This window comes from Olea europaea, chromosome 17, assembly GCF_002742605.1.
Source record: "Olea europaea var. sylvestris chromosome 17, O_europaea_v1, whole genome shotgun sequence".
Lineage (NCBI taxonomy): Eukaryota > Viridiplantae > Streptophyta > Magnoliopsida > Lamiales > Oleaceae > Olea > Olea europaea.
The window spans coordinates 7,330,733-7,347,371 of NC_036253.1; the positions used below are offsets into that span (position 1 = coordinate 7,330,733).

A 16,639-nucleotide genomic window follows, 5' to 3' on the forward strand; every position below is an offset into this window, starting at 1 on the left:
GCTTGGCTTTTCTTGTGCTTCCCCAGGTTGAATTTGTATGCCTGCTGCTCTACATATTCCACTTATCAGACTGGGAAAAATTAGTGATTAGTGCCTATCACCCCAAGTGCTTATACCATGAATTTGGTTGTAGATGTACGTGGCTAGATCAATCTTGTTTCCTCTAACCAAATGGTATATGAATCTGGCCCTTGGATTTGTAAATGTTGTTGTGGGATATAGGCTCGATGTTATGGCATATGAATAACCATAAAATTGCTATGGATGGGGTGAGATCTATCTGGTGCCAGTCTGCTGTTGGTAGAGGCCAAGCGTTTTCACGTCCCAACAATATTTTTGCAACCTCATTCCAGTTGAAGTCTTCTTAGATAGGGACCATATTATTCCAGGATAACTGATAGTAATCATGAATTACCTCTGGTGAAAACATAATCCATTTGCCCCTAACCTATGTCTGATGTAAGTGCTCCGATCCGGGAGTGTCGATTTCTGTGTTGAAATTTGCATAAAACTCCTTTGCTAGATTCTCATATACCGGATGAGGTCTTTCTATCACCTTTTCCCAGCCACAGTTGTGAATCAGATATGATATTTCAAAGTTGGAAAAATCTTCTAGCTTAACTGGCCTCTCGGGAATGATTGCCCAATTACGCACAACATTGGCATAACGGGCAGCTGTATCTGATGAAAGGAATCTTCGAACACCCCCTTCGGGTTCTCTTGTTCGGGCCGTTCCAGATGAGGAGCCGACTTTCTCTTTTCCCTTTGAAGTTCTTTTAGGAGGCATCCTGAAAAAGGAAGTACACAATATCAATCACTTGGTATAGGAATAACCGTCATTAATAATCTTTGAATTCATAATCCCCCAAACTTTCTTCAACATGCACATGTACGTATGCTTATGCAGTATTTCAAAACATGAATCACCAATATAACTATAACATTGCATAAATATGGAAAACTCAAAATTATGGCTCGAGCATGCATTTTTAGAAAATTTGACCCATGACCAAGTGACCAACTTCGGCCCCGAGCATCACCAAGAAATATCAAAATTTTCCCAGGCAAGTTTTGGACATGTGAAAGTACTCAATGACATCTAGCATATATCCAAATTTCACCTTAATCGGAGGTCGTTTGCATAAGATAACATAGGGACGAAAGTAGTGACGTGAGTGAATATGAGTAGCCATGAAGTGCCTTTGTGAATTCAAATATTGAGGTAGTGTTTTTCAAATGAAATTGCACGTGATTATTCGGCCAATAAGCTACACAATAACGATGTAAACTATTGCATAAGCGAAAAGTTCAAGAATTCAAAACATGCATCAATGTGGCATTTCGTCGAACATGTGGTGTGCAATGTGAATTTCTTCCTATTTCTTCTAAAACACTACCATGAAATTTTCCCCAATTCTCAACCTCATATCAATTTACCGTATACCTTCTAACTAATTCCAACACATTGAATGAAAAATGTGAAAAAGAAGCTCGAAATTATGGGATTAGAGGAACATACCTTGCTTGGCCAAATACTTGTTAATTTAGATGTAGCACCTCAATGTACAATCCAATCCAATAGAATGAAGAGTGTGTAAAATGGGTGTTAGTGTAGAGGATGAAATGAGTAGTGTGCAAGTGTGAAGTGTGTGCAAGTGAATGGGTGAAGTGGTCTCGAGTGTGAGTGAGAGGGGGGAAATTTTGGGGATTAATTGTGTGGTCACGGGTGGTCACGGGTTAAAACCCGTGACCACTACACTATGCGACCGCATAATGTTGCACTATGCGGTCGCATAGTGCAAACGAAAGCCCCCTTTTCTCTTTCGGTTAAGGTCTATGCGGTCGCATAGACCAAACTGGGTTTCAATTTTATTTTTTTTAAATGACTTAAAATTTAAACTCCCCCAAAATTGGTTTTTCACTTAAAAATTTGACTCGCCTCGCTATATTCCTGGAAAAATTGAAAATTTTGACTTGAAAAGAGGAATATGCTTATCGAAACTTGGCACCAAAACTAATTTTTCATAAATGTTGTCCCGCATTCTGAAAGCTTAACCAAAACGAACATCTTCGCACATCGGAATGCGTGACACACACTCTAACACCCAAACACTTCATTTAGCACCCATTCATGCAACATTAAACGTGTAGTGCCTAGACTATCATGCAAAATATGATCGATGACCTAAGAAACAAACTAAACTCAAACAAATTCCTAAACTAATGCAATGCAATAAAATAAATTTAAGGATACAGTGGGTTGCCTCCCACTCAGCGCTAGGTTATAGTCGATAGCTTGACTTTACCATATTGTGTCATTCTGGCGATTCAAGATGGACGGTAGACTTGTCCTTTGAGAAATCACCGCCCCAATAGTGTTTCAAACACTGTCTATTAACTTTGAATGTCCCCTTGCTGTCGTGAGTGATCTCAATTGCCCCATGTGGAAACACCTGTGTAATGGTATATGGACCAGACCATCTCGATCTCAATTTTCCTGAAAACAGTTTAAGCCTGGAGTTGTAGAGTAGCACTTTTTGCCCCACCTTAAAGTCACGTCTCTGGATATGCATGTCATGCCATTTCTTGGTGCGCTCTTTGTAGATCTTTGAGTTCTCGTAGGCTTCCATTTTGAGCTCATCCAGTTCATTCAGTTGTAACAGCCATTTTTCACCCGCAGCCTTCAAATCCAAGTTCAACTTCTTCATTGCCCAGTAGGCATGATGTTCGATCTCAAGAGGTAGGTGACATGCTTTCCCAAAAACCAGTCGATATGGTGACATTCCTATAGGGGTCTTGAATGCAGTCCTATAGGCCCACAAGGCATCATCCAGTTTCTTTGACCAATCCTTTCGTGATGAGTTGACTGTGACTTCGAGTATTCGCTTCAATTGCTTATTTGATACTTCGACCTGTCCGCTAGTTTGGGGATGGTATGTGGTAGCTATACGGTGCTTAACGCCATATTTCGCTAACAACTGCTCGAACTGACGATTGCAGAAATGTGTGCCCCCATCAATGATTATGGCTCTTGGTGTTCCAAATCGGGTAAAAATGTTCTTCTTTAAAAACTCAATCACCACTTTCCCATCATTAGTAGGTAGTGCAACAGCCTCGACCCACTTCGATACATAATCCACAGCCACTAATATGTATTGATTTGAAAAAGATGTTGGAAATGGTCCCATGAAGTCGATCCCCCAGACGTCGAATAATTCCACCTCTAAGATACTATTCAAAGGCATCTCATTTTTTCTAGATATGTTACCCGTGCACTGACATCGGTCACACCTTTTCACAAATTCAAAAGCATCTTTAAAGAGTGTAGGCTAGTAAAAACCTGATTGAAGAATCTTCGCAGCTGTTTTCGAAGCACCAAAATGCCCTGCATATATAGATGAGTGACAATTTTCTAATATCGAAGGCACCTCTTCCTTTGGTACACAGGGACGAACAATTTGATCAGCCCCCCGCCTGTAGAGAATGGGATCTTCCTAAAAATAATACTTCAATTCAGCGAAGAATTTCTTCTTCTGGTGACTGGAATAATCTGGCGGTATGATAGACCTGGCTAAATAGTTAACTATATCTACATACCAGGGTGTTTCCATCACACCAAAAATCTGTTCGTCTGGGAAGATTTCATTTATTTCCACTATCTCTGTCCGTTCTGTGTCCTCAAGCCGAGATAGGTGGTCCGCCACCATGTTTTCACTGCCTTTCTTATCCTTAATTTCCAAGTCAAACTCTTGAAGTAGTAATATCCAACGAATGAGACGTGGCTTAGCATCCTTCTTTTCCATTAAGTACCTGATAGCGGCATGATCTGTGTAGACTATGACCTTCGACCCCACAAGGTATGATCGAAATTTGTCAAATGCATAGACTATAGCAAGAAGCTCTTTCTCCGTAGTGGCATAATTTAACTGAGCATCGTTCAAAGTCTTACTTGCATAGTAGATCACGTGAAATACCTTATTCCTTCGTTGACCCAACACGACTCCCACAGCATAATCACTGGCGTCACACATTAATTCAAATGACAGATTCCAATCCGGTGTGATAATTACAGGTGTTGAAGTCAACTTTTCTTTCAAAGTGTTAAAGGCCTGCAGATACTCATCAGTAAACTCAAATGTGGATTCCTTCATCAGTAAACAGCACAGAGGTTTGGTAATTTTTGAAAAATTCTTGATAAACCTTCTGTAGAATCCAGCGTGCCCAAGAAAACTACGAACACCCTTCACTGAGGTAGGTGGTGGTAAATTCTCGATCATCTGAATCTTTGCCCTGTCCACTTCAATACCCTTTGCTGAAATTTTGTGCCCTAGTACGATGCCTTCTTGTGCCATAAAGTGACATTTCTCCCTATTTAACACCAAGTTGGTCTCCGTACACTGTTGTAGCACAAGACTTAGATGCTCCAAGCACTCATCAAATGAATATCCAAACACAGAGAAGTAATCCATGAATACCTCGATGAATTTCTCAATCATGTCTGAGAAAATAGCCATCATGCAGCGCTGAAAGGTAGCGGGAGCGTTGCATAATCCAAATGGCATCCTTCTGTATGCAAAGGTGCCATAGGGACAAGTGAAAGTGGTCTTCTCCTGATCGTCTGGTGCCACTGGAATCTGATTATACCCGGAGTACCCATCTAGGAAATAGTAGTACGAATGCCCTGCTAATCTCTCCAACATCTGATCAATGAACAGTAATGGAAAGTGATCCTTTCGAGTAGCTGTGTTAAGCTTACGGTAGTCAATGCAAACTCTCCATCCAGTCACTGTCCGTGTAGGAATCAACTCATTTTTCTCATTTTCTATCACTGTGATTCCTCCTTTCTTGGGAACAACTTGCACCGCACTGATCCATGCACTATCTGATATTGGATAAATAATGCCTGCATCGACCAACTTCAATACCTCAGCTCTAACCACTTCCTTCATGTGTGTGTTCAATCTCCGCTGCCCATCAATGCTTGGTTTGAATTTTTCCTCCATGAGTATCTTATGCATGCATAAAGATGGGCTGATCCCCTTTATATCTGCAATCGACCATCCAATAGCTGTTTTATTCTCCCTTAACACCCGAAGTAGTTTCTCTTCCTCTACCTCACTGACAGTGCTTGAAATAATAACAGGTAGTGTAGAAGATTCCCCCAGGTACGCATATCGAAGATGTGGTGGCAGTTGTTTGAGTTCCAATTTGGGTGGTTTCACAATAGATGGCACTGATTTTGCAGTCCTAGTTCCCAGCTCTTCATAGTAGCGTCTGCGCATATATGGCTAGTTACTTTCCAAAAATCGAGCACATGTCTCAATCTCACTTGAACCAGAATGGGTGGATTGTGAATGTGCAATGCATGCCTCGTATGCATCGGAAGGATGATGTAGCCGAAATGTGTCTTGAACTATTCGATCGACTACATCGATCTGGAAACAACTGTCTGCCTCAGTAGGGAATTTCATTGCTTTGAACACGTTGAATGAGATTTGCTCATCACCAAGCCTCAATATCAGCTGCCCCTTCTGAACATCTACAATCGCTCTCCCAGTGGCTAAGAAAGGTTGCCCCAAAATGAGTGGAACATCCTTATCTTCTTCCATGTCCAAGATAAGAAAATCAGCTGGAAATATGAACTTCTCCACTTTTACCAGCACGTCTTCAATGATTCCTCTTGGATGTGTAAGGGATCGATCTGCTAACTGCAATGTCACTATTGTGGCTTTTGCTTCTCCCAAGCCGAGTTTCCTGAAAACAGAAAGAGGCATTAGATTAATACTTGCACCCAAATCACACAAAGCTTTATCAAAATAACAGTCTCCAATAGTGTAGGGTACAGTAAAACTCCCTAGATCTTTCAGTTTTGGGGGTAGCTTTCTCTGGATTCTGGCACTGCATTCCTCAGTCAACATTACTGTTTCGTGTTCTTCTATCTTTCGCTTGTTGGAGAGGATATCCTTCAGGAATTTTGCATAGCTCGGCATCTGGACAAGTGCTTCAGCAAATGGGATGTTGATATGCAATTTCTTGAAGACTTCAAGGAACTTACTGTATTGCTGCTCCATTTTATGCTTTCTCAACCTTTGTGGAAACGGAATAGGAGGCTCATGAGGGTTAACAGGATTAGTATTTTTACCCTGTGATGTCTCGGAATTCCTCTTAACCTCATCTCCTATTGCATTATCAGTTTGCTCCACAATTTCTTCCTCCAAGGTTGGTGTTGATTCCTTGTTGGCTCCCGAACTTTTTACATGTGGTTCCGGCAATTGTACTCCACTTCTGGTTGTTATAGCCTTTGCATGCTCCTTAGGGTTAATTTCAGTATTGCTGGGTAGGTTTCCCGGTGCTCTACCCGTCATGGAAATTGCTATCTGTCCCACTTGTGTCTCCAAGTTCTTGATCGCTGCAGTTTGATCTTGAAGCGTTGTTTTCGTCCTTCGCATAAATTGGTTATTGGCTTCCATGTACTGATTGGTGTGTGCCATAAATTTCTCGAACATATCCTCCAAATGTGACTTTTTGTCTAGCTGCTATATTACCCTTGTGGTCTATTTTGATTCTGGTTGCTCCAAGAGAAATTTGGGTGTTTTCTCCAGCCTTGATTGAAGGTTTCTGAATGTGGGTTATTCTGCTGGCGCTGACCCCATTGTGCGAATTCTGCATGTTCTACTCCTTGTGCTAGAATTGGGCAAGTAGCAGTACTGTGATCTGCTCCACATTCTTTACAACTCTGCTTCATAACTTGCTTAGCAGTGGCGGTTTGTGAAATGCTTTCAACCTTATGGATTAAGGAATCTATTTTCGTCGACAGCGCTGAGTAAGTATCTACTTCATACACCCCAGGTGCTCTCTTCTGAACTACTCGATCTGTAGACCACATAGCTGAAGTTGTAGCCATCCTTTCAAATAGCTCCCAGGCTCCGTCAATTGTTCTTGTAGAGATAGACCCGTCAGATGATGCATCCACCATACTCTTGAATGATGGGAGTAATCCAGTGTAGAAAAATCTGATCAGGGTCTTCTTGTCAAAGCCATGTTGCGGGCACTTCCTTAACATGTTCTTGAAATGGTTCCATGCCTCTTCAAATGATTCTAACTCGATCTGGTTGAATATTGAGATGTCATGCCGCATTTTAGCTACTTTAGCTGGCGAGAAGAACTTGGTGCAGAATTTATGAGCTAGCTCGTTCCAAGTAGTGATGCTTCCGACAGGGAGTGAATCAGGCCATTCAAGTGCTTTATCCCTCAAGGTGTGCGGGAACAAGCACAGTCTTATAGCATCATCAGAGATACCTTGGTATCTGAAGTGTTGACACATATTAAGAAATCGAGATATGTGTGTATGCGGATTCTCACTAGCCATCCCATGATATTGATGCCCATTCTGAAACAGTTGAATCACGTTTGTCTTCAGTTGGAAGTTCGGTTGCCCAAATGGAGGATATACAATACTAGATTGACTTAGTACCACCAATGGTGCCATGAAATCCCCAAGTACCGTATTTCCATCCTCTTCCACTGCCACACCTTCGTTGAGTGGAATTCCTGATCGATTTTGCTCGTTAGCCATTTGTTGTACCACTCTTGCTTCCCTTTGCCTTTGGCGAAATGTGTGTTCGATCTCTGGATCTATAGGGACCAAGTCTTGATCAGGTGCTCCTTGCATACAAGCCCTGATATGGCAGAATTAACACGAAAATTCAATATAAACAATAATAAAATAAATCTAATAAAATTAACAAGTACTAAACTAAATAAGTTCGAATTAGTGTCACAAAAGATAGAATTAAATCTAAAATTCAATCCCCGGCAACGGCGCCAAAAACTTGTTCGCGTATTTATTTGTTTCGATTTTAAAACCCACCGCAAGTGTACGATTCGTTAACAAGTAGTAAAATGGACTATGAGTCCAAGTATCGTTCCCACGAGGATTGAATTAGCTCTAATTAGACTAATGTGACCTTAACCGAATCTAATTGAATGAAAATTTGGTTGAAATGTGAAAAGCCCTAATTTTGAAGAAAACCCTAATTTCGAAATTGGAAACCCTAATTTCAAAATTCCCCTAATTAAATGACTCAACAACTCAATTAAAATATAAATATGTAGTGTTGTAAATGAAATTGTAGAAATAAGTTGAAATAAAATCATTGGGATATTGAATCCCCATTTGATTTCTATAAATCCTAATTTCACAAATCCAATTAATCAATGGAAAATTGACAATTCAATGTTCCTACGCCTTTCTAATATACTCTCTCGATATATATTAGATCTATTTCTGCATATCATCAGCCTATATTTCTATGGATGATGTAACATACAAAAACGCATGAAATTCTATGAACAATTATCGAATTGCATAAAGCATAGGGGTATATTTCTATCCCCTATCGGACCTTATGTCAATTTATATATATCAAGCCTATTCTACTTCTTTCAAATGTAAAGAATAAACCATCACAATCACATAATAAATGGCCAATAAATCATGGATTCAATCAAAACAATATAAATCAAACAATTTATTCCAAAGACAATTTATATAAAACTCATGAAATATAAGAATTTATAAGAAAATCAAAGGTTCATCGACTCCCAATGAAATAAAAAAATTAGCCTATCATGTTTTGAAGAAAATTACAAAAATTGAATAAAGGAGAAGACATCACCCTATTATAAATGATGCTTGAAATCTTCAATCTTGATGAAATCCTCCTTCTTCTTGCATAAATTCTTGGATCTTGATGTTATTGTGTGCCTCTTTGCTCCCAAAACCATGTACCCTAGTTCTGGACGTGTTTTAGGATATATATAGTGTGTCCAAATTCGGTAAAAAAAGAGTTGGAGTCGAAAAAGGAAACTGCAGAAACGTCCCGACATTTACTTCTATGCGACCGCATAGAAGGATCCTATGCGGTCGCATAGGTCATTTGAAATGCCCCATTATTTTCCCTGCATCCATCTATGTGACCGCATAGATCGTTACACTATGCGGTCGCATAGATATAACCAACTATGTGGTTTTTACATTTTGGTCCCTGAACTTCCTTGTTGCTTCTCTTGACTTCTTTCTTCGATTTCTTCATCTTTTCAACAAATTTTATCTTTCAATTGATGATTGACACCATTAAATCTCATGCCACTCATTCGGCACACCTTTCGAGTATTTGCGCTTTAGTCCTCCAACTTTCAATTATCTTCATTTCAGTCCCTCTTCAATACTTTCTTCTTCCAATTGTTTTGCTTTGTCATTGAGCTCATACTTGGCATGTTTTTACTCTCATTTTGTATTTAGCTCAACTTCTCAATATTTGCACCTTTGGTCCTCGAACTATCACTTTGTTGCGTTTTGGTCCTTCTTAGGCTCTTTTCTCCTAAATTCCACAATTCCCATTGAAATACCTACATTGCATGAATTTAATAGGATTAAGCCACAATTCAACTATTTTATCCATGTTTAAGTCATGTTTGTGAACCAAATAAGTGTGTAAAAACATACTTATCAAATATGTCACGTGGTAAATTGTAAACTAAAGTATACAGTATAGTGTACATGAAGCAAGGTTCTTACCGATTGAACTTTGATATTTGTACACTGATTTTTAACACATTGTCTAACACTTGTGTTGTTGTCATGTGTCAATTAGATGACAAAACTATTTGAAGTATAAACCGTCTAATTGGGTAATGTCACGTGACGATGTGTAAACTGAAATGTACACCATTGTGTGCATGTCGTGAGGTTCTTACCGATTGAACTTTGCTATTGTACACTGATTTTTGACAAGTTGTTTGACACTTGCATTGTTGTCAAGTGTCAATTGGATGGGAAAATTGTATGAAATTTAAACTGTCCAAGAGGGATATATCACTTGAAAAATTGTAAACTAAAGTGTACACCATAGTGTACATGTCGCGAGGTCTTACCGATTGAACTTTGCTATTTGTACACTGATTTTTGATACGTTGTCTGACACTTGCATTGTTGTCAAGTGTCAATTGAGTGGAAAAACTATTTGAAATTAAATCGACCAATAGGGTAATGTCAAATGGCAAAGTGTAAACTAAAGTGTACACTATTGTGTACATGCATCAAGGTTCTTAACGATTGAATTTTGCTATTTCTACACTGATTTTTGACACGTTGTTTGACCCTTGTGTTGTTGTCAAGTCTCAATTGGGTGGGAAAATAGCTTGAAATTTAAACTGTCCAACAGGGTAATGTCAAGTGGCAAAGCGTACACTAAAGTGTACACCATTGTGTACATGTAGCAAGGTTCTTACCGATTGAATTTTGCTATTTGTACATTGAATTTTGACACGTTTTTTGACACTTGCATTGTTGTCAAGTGTCAATTGGATGGAAAAACTGTTTGGAATTTAAACTGTCCTACAGGGTAGTATCACGTGGCAAAGTTTAAACCATAGTGTTCACCATTGTGTACTTGAAGCAAGGTTCTTATCGATTGAACTTTGCTATTTGTGAATAGATTTTTGACACGTTGTTTGACACTGGCATTTCTTACCGATTGAACTTTGCTATTTGTACAGTGATTTTTGACGCGTTGTTTGACACTTGCATTTTCGTCAAGTGTCAATTGGATGGGAAAACTGTTTGAAATTTAAACTATCCAACGGGATAATGCCACATGGAAAAGTGTAAACTATAGTGAACACCATAATGTACTTGTAGCAAGGGTCTTACCGATTGAACTTTGCTATTTGTACACTGATTTTTGACACGTTGTTTGACACTTGCAATGTTGTCAAGTGTCATTGGATGGAAAAACTGTTTAAAACTTAAATTGTCCATCAGGGTAATGTCACGTGGTGAAGTGTAAACTAAAGTGTGCACCATATTGTACATGTAGCATGGTCGTTACCAATAAAACTTCACTATTTGTACACTAATTTTTGACCTGTTGTTTGACCCTTGCATTGTTGTCACGTAATTTAAACTGTCCAACAAGGCAATGTCACGTTACAAAGTGATAACTAAAGTGTACATGCCTCAAGATTCTTACCAATTGACCTGTGCCATTAGTACACTGGTTTTTGACAAGTTGTTTAACACTTGAATTGTTGTCAAGTGTCAACTGGATGGAAAAACTATTTGAAATTTAAACTATCCAACAGGGATATGTTACATGGCAAAATGTAAACTAAAGTGTACATCATAGTGTACATGAAGCAAAATTCTTACCTATTGAACTTTTCTATTAGTACACTGGTTTTTGACACATGCATTGTTGTGAAGTGTCAATTGGATGGAAAAACTGTTTGAAATTTAAACTATCCAATAGGGATATGTCACGTGGCAAAGTGTAAACTTAAGTGTACATGAAGCAAGGTTCTTACCGATTGAACTTTTCTATTTGTACACTAAATTATGACACATTGTTTGACACTTGCATTGTTGTCAAGTGTCAATTGAATGGGAAAACTATTTGAAATTTAAACTGTCCAAGAGGGTAATGTCTCATGGCAAAGTGAAACTAAAGTGTACACCATAGCGTACATGTCGCAAGGTTCTTACCGATTGAACTTTACTATTTGTACATTGATTTTTGACACATCGTTAGACATTAGCATTGTTGTCAAGTATTAATTGGATGGAAAAACTATTTGAAATTTAAACTGTCCAACTGGGTAATGTCACGTGGCGACGTGCAAACTAAAGTGTACACCACAGTGTACATGTCACGAGGTTCTTACCGATTGAACTTTGCGATTGTACACTGATTTTTGACACGTTGTTTGACACTTGCATCGCTGTCAAGTGTCAATTTGATGGGAAAACAGTTTTAAATTTAAACTGTCCAAGAGGGTAATGTCACGAGGCAAAGTGTAAACTAAAGTGTTCGCCATAGTGTACATGTAGCAAGGTTCTTACCTGTTGAACTTTGCTTTTTGTACGTTGATTTTTGGCTCGATGTTTGACACTTGCCTTATTGTCAAGTGATAATTGGATGGGAAAACAATTTAAAATTTAAACTTTCCTAAAGGGTAGTGTCCAGTTGCAAAGTGTAAATCACACTGTACACCATTCTGTACTTGAAGCAAGGTTCATACCGATTGAACTTTGCTGTTTGTACACTGATTTTTGACACGTTGTTCAACACTTGCATTGTTGTCTAGTGTCAATTGGATGGAAAAATAGTTTAAATTTTAAACTTTCCAATGGGGTAATGTCACATGGCAAAGTGTAAACTAAAGTGTACACCATAGTGTACATGTAACAAGGGTCTTACCGATTGAACTTTGTAACGCCCCGACCCGCATGGACGGAAACGTCACTCAATCCATTCTACCTTAGCAGTAAAGTTAGTTCAATATGTTTTTAGTAGAAGGTATAAATATTAAATTTTAGAATTTAATTAAAGAATTCTTTTTTTTTTTAAACAATGATCCAATTCTAAAAGAAAACAATTTCAAAATGTTTTTAGAATGGGTTCTATGCATGTAACGACTATTGACGTGAAATTTTGGCAAAACTTTAAAAGTAATGTTGCTGTTCCAGTTTTTGTCTCAAATAGTAATTGTCAAAATAAATTTGTTTTATAACTATCGACCTTGAAACTTCATCAAATTTTAATGTAAGTTTGTAAACTCCTTATAATATGACATAGTCAAAAATTAGCTTCCGTCGACATCATATGGGGTATTAAAATATTTTTCAAAACTCAGCAGCGATCCAGTTGAAAGGTAAACCGGCTCAGTTCACTTAAAATGGCATATAAAATTCCACCGACGTCAAAACCACATGATCTAAAATTTATTCACTAGCCAATCCATGAGACTATCAAATCCAATTGGTTTCATACAAAAAGTTCAAGTAACTAGTGAGTTATGAATTTTTGAAAACAAGGGTAAAAGCTGAAAAACAGAGACAGCACCCAGCACAATTTACTTTATGTGACATATAACCTTTTACCGATATTGGATTGATATGATTCCAATTTTATTCAGTATCTAACTTATTAGGCTATCCAATCCAATTGATTTTGTATAAAAATACCAAGTAACGAAAGAGTTATGATTTTTTTTAAAGATGAGACAGAAACTGAAATTTCTGAAGAGACATCAAAACTTTAAGTCGCTAACTCTTTTTTTTTTTTTTTTTTGTATAAGGTGATTTGTAAATTTATTCCTATGATGCATATCTACTTTCAAACATAATTTATTCATAATGAGTATTTGTAAAATAGATCCACACAATATTCATAGGAATCAAATTTAAAAAAAGTGTAAACATCTCAAAATCGACTAAAGATGTAAATCACCAGCTTCTCCATGACATGTTGCATCATCCTTTACCATCATCTACACCCCAAGAAAAATCCATTCAACCTATAGGAAGGAAATTAACCCATGAGTTTGAAACTCAATAGATATCATCGGTGCAATTCGTTATCAAATTAGAAATTTCGAACTATAGATTCATACCATTGCACGTAGATGGATTTCCAGCAAAATCCAATTACTATAGCATTATCATAACACGTAGAGCCAGAGAATGATCATTCAAACTATTGTAGTGTCGAAGTACGTACCGGAAGGTACCATTTCATTTAAACATTTATCGAAAAATCAGATTTGAAAATGAATGAACACTTGCACCTCTACCTACCTTGAATTTTCTTGGATAAAAGAACAAAATATAGAAAGCCTTCCTTCTTCTCATCCTTGTTATACCTTAAGCTTAATTTGATATGAAATATATTTTTTTTGAGAGAAAATGAGATGAAATTCAGATTTGAAGAGGAGTGTAGTGAAAAAGTGACCCTCCACTTCTATAACCTTTCTTTTTAATGAAAAATTAAGTGGGGGAGTTGTATTATCATTAAATTTATAAAAATTAATCTTTAACTAAGACATTGAAGAGTCTCTAAGCCATAAAAATAAATCATATGAAAGTTTTATAAAAAACATCTACATGGTGATTCGAATGTGGGTTGCCTAAATGAAATACCGTGTAAATGACCATTGTGGCAACCAAGTTATTCATTAAATCTTTGTAATCAATTTTACTTAAACTTAATCTCTTAAATTACTGGGCTTTTAAATAACTTATGAGTTCGGCTTTCATAATCTTACATGGGTTGAGATTCCATAGGTCGTTTCTAAAATGGGTCAGACTCGTGGTGCTAGATCATCACAAAATATTAGCATAATTCCATTTTATTTTTCTCGTCTACAACACTGATTTTAGACACGTTGTTTGACACTTGTATTGTTGCCAAGTGTCAATTGGATGGAAAAATTGTTTGAAATTAAAACTGTCCAACAGGGCAATATCAAGTGGCGAAATGTAAACAAAAGTGTACACCATAGTGTACATGTAGCTTGGTCCTTGCCGATAGAACTTTGCTATTTATACAATCTTTTTTGATACGTCCATTGTTGTCAAGTGTCAATTCGATGGGAAAACTATTTTTAATTTAAACGGTCCAACAGGGCAATGTCACGTGACAAAGTGTAAACAAAAGTGTACACCATAGCGTACATGTCTCACGGTTTTTATCGATTGAACTTTGCTATTCGTACACTAGTTTTTGACACGTTACTTGACGCTTGCATTGTTGTCAAGTGTCAATTGGACGGAAAAAATGTTTGAAATTTAAACTGTCCAAGAGGGATATGTCATGTGGTAAATTGTAAAAAAAAGTAAGCACCATAGTGAACATGAAGCAAGGTTCTTACCGATTGAACTTTTATATTTGTACAATGATTTTTGACACGTTGTTTGACGCATGCATTGTTGTCAAGTGTCAACTGGATGGGAAAACTATTTGAAATTTAAACTGCCCAACTGGGTAATGTATAGTGGCGATGTGTAAACTAAAGTTTACATCATAGTATACATGTCGCAAGGTTCTTACCGATTGAACTTTGCTACTGTACACCAATTTTTAACACATTGTTTGACACTTGCATTGTTGTCAAGTGTCAACAGGATGGGAAAACTGTTTGAAATTTAAACTGTCCAAGAGGGATATGTCACGTGGAAAATTGTAAACAAAAGTATACACCATAGTGTACATGAAGCAAGGTTCTTACCGATTGAACTTTACTATTTGTACATTGATTTTTGACACATCGTTAGACATTAGCATTGTTGTCAAGTATTAATTGGATGGAAAAACTATTTGAAATTTAAACTGTCCAACTGGGTAATGTCACGTGGCGACGTGCAAACTAAAGTGTACACCACAGTGTACATGTCACGAGGTTCTTACCGATTGAACTTTGCGATTGTACACTGATTTTTGACACGTTGTTTGACACTTGCATCGCTGTCAAGTGTCAATTTGATGGGAAAATAGTTTTAAATTTAAACTGTCCAAGAGGGTAATGTCACGAGGCAAAGTGTAAACTAAAGTGTTCGCCATAGTGTACATGTAGCAAGGTTTTTACCGATTGAAATTTGCTATTTGTACACTGGTTTTTGACACGTTGTTTGACACTTACATTGTTGTCAAGTGTCAATTGGGTGGAAAAACTGTTTGAAATTTAAACTGACCAACACAGTAATGTCAAGTGGCAAAGTCGACACTATTGTGTACTTGTAGCAAGGTTCTTAACAATTAAACTTTACTATTTGTACATTGATTTTTGACACTTGCATTGTTGTCAAGTGTCAATTGGGTGGAAAAACTGTTTGAAATTTAAACTGTCCAACAGGGTAACGTCAAGTGGCAAAGTGTAAACTAAAGTGTACACCATAGTGTACATGTAGCAAGGTTCTTACCGATTGAGCTTTGCTATTTGTACAATTATTCGTGACACGATGTTTGACACTTGCATTATTGTCAAGTGTCAATTGGATGGGAAAACTGTTTGAAATTTAAACTATCGTATAGGGTTATGTCATGTGGCAAAGTGTAAACTAAAGTGAACACCATAGTGTACATGTAGCTTGGTCCTTGTCGATTGAACTTTGCTATTTATATGCAGATATTTGACACGTTGTTTGGCACTTGCATTGTTGTCAAGTGTCAACTCGATGGGAAAACTATTTACGATTTAAACTGTCCAATAGTGCAATGTCACATGATAAAGTTTAAACTAAAGTGTACACCATAGTGTACATGTCTCAAGGTTCTTACCGATTGAACTTTACTATTTGTACACTAGATTTTGACACGTTGTTTGACACTTGCATTGTTGTCAAGTGTCTATTGTAAACTGATTTTTAGCACGTTGTTTGACACGTACATTGTTGTCAAGTGTCAATTGAATGGGAAAATTGTTTGAAATTTAAACTGTCTATAAGGGTAATGTCACGAGGCAATGTGCAAACTAAAGTGTACACCATAGTGTATATGAAGCAAGGTTTTTACCGATTGAACTTTGCTATTTGTAAACTAATTTTGACACGCTGTTTGACACTTGCATTGTTGTCAAGTGTCAATTGGGTAGAAAAACTGTTTGAAATTTAAACAGGACCAATAGGGTAATGTCAAGGGGCAAAGTGTAAACTAAAGTGTACACTATTGTGTACTTGTAGCAAGGTTCTTAATGATTGACCTTTGCTATTTGTACACTGATTTTTGACACGCTGTTTGACACTTGCAATGTTGTCAGGTGTCAATTGGGTGGAAAAACTGTTAAAAATTTGAACTGTGCA

General features: G+C 37.4%; 1 protein-coding gene across 1 annotated transcript; it reads right to left on the reverse strand.

Annotated features, from left to right (window-relative positions):
• Positions 1-448: 448 nt before the first annotated feature.
• Positions 449-6,470, reverse strand: LOC111365593. Its single transcript, XM_022986141.1, has 6 exons — positions 6,056-6,470; positions 5,484-5,599; positions 4,330-4,700; positions 3,519-4,215; positions 2,347-3,221; positions 449-788 (listed from the first exon to the last, which is right to left on the reverse strand). Exons 1-6 carry the CDS (start codon positions 6,468-6,470, stop codon positions 449-451), a joined length of 2,814 nt encoding a protein of 937 aa, XP_022841909.1.
• Between the last annotated feature and the right edge of the window lie 10,169 nt (positions 6,471-16,639).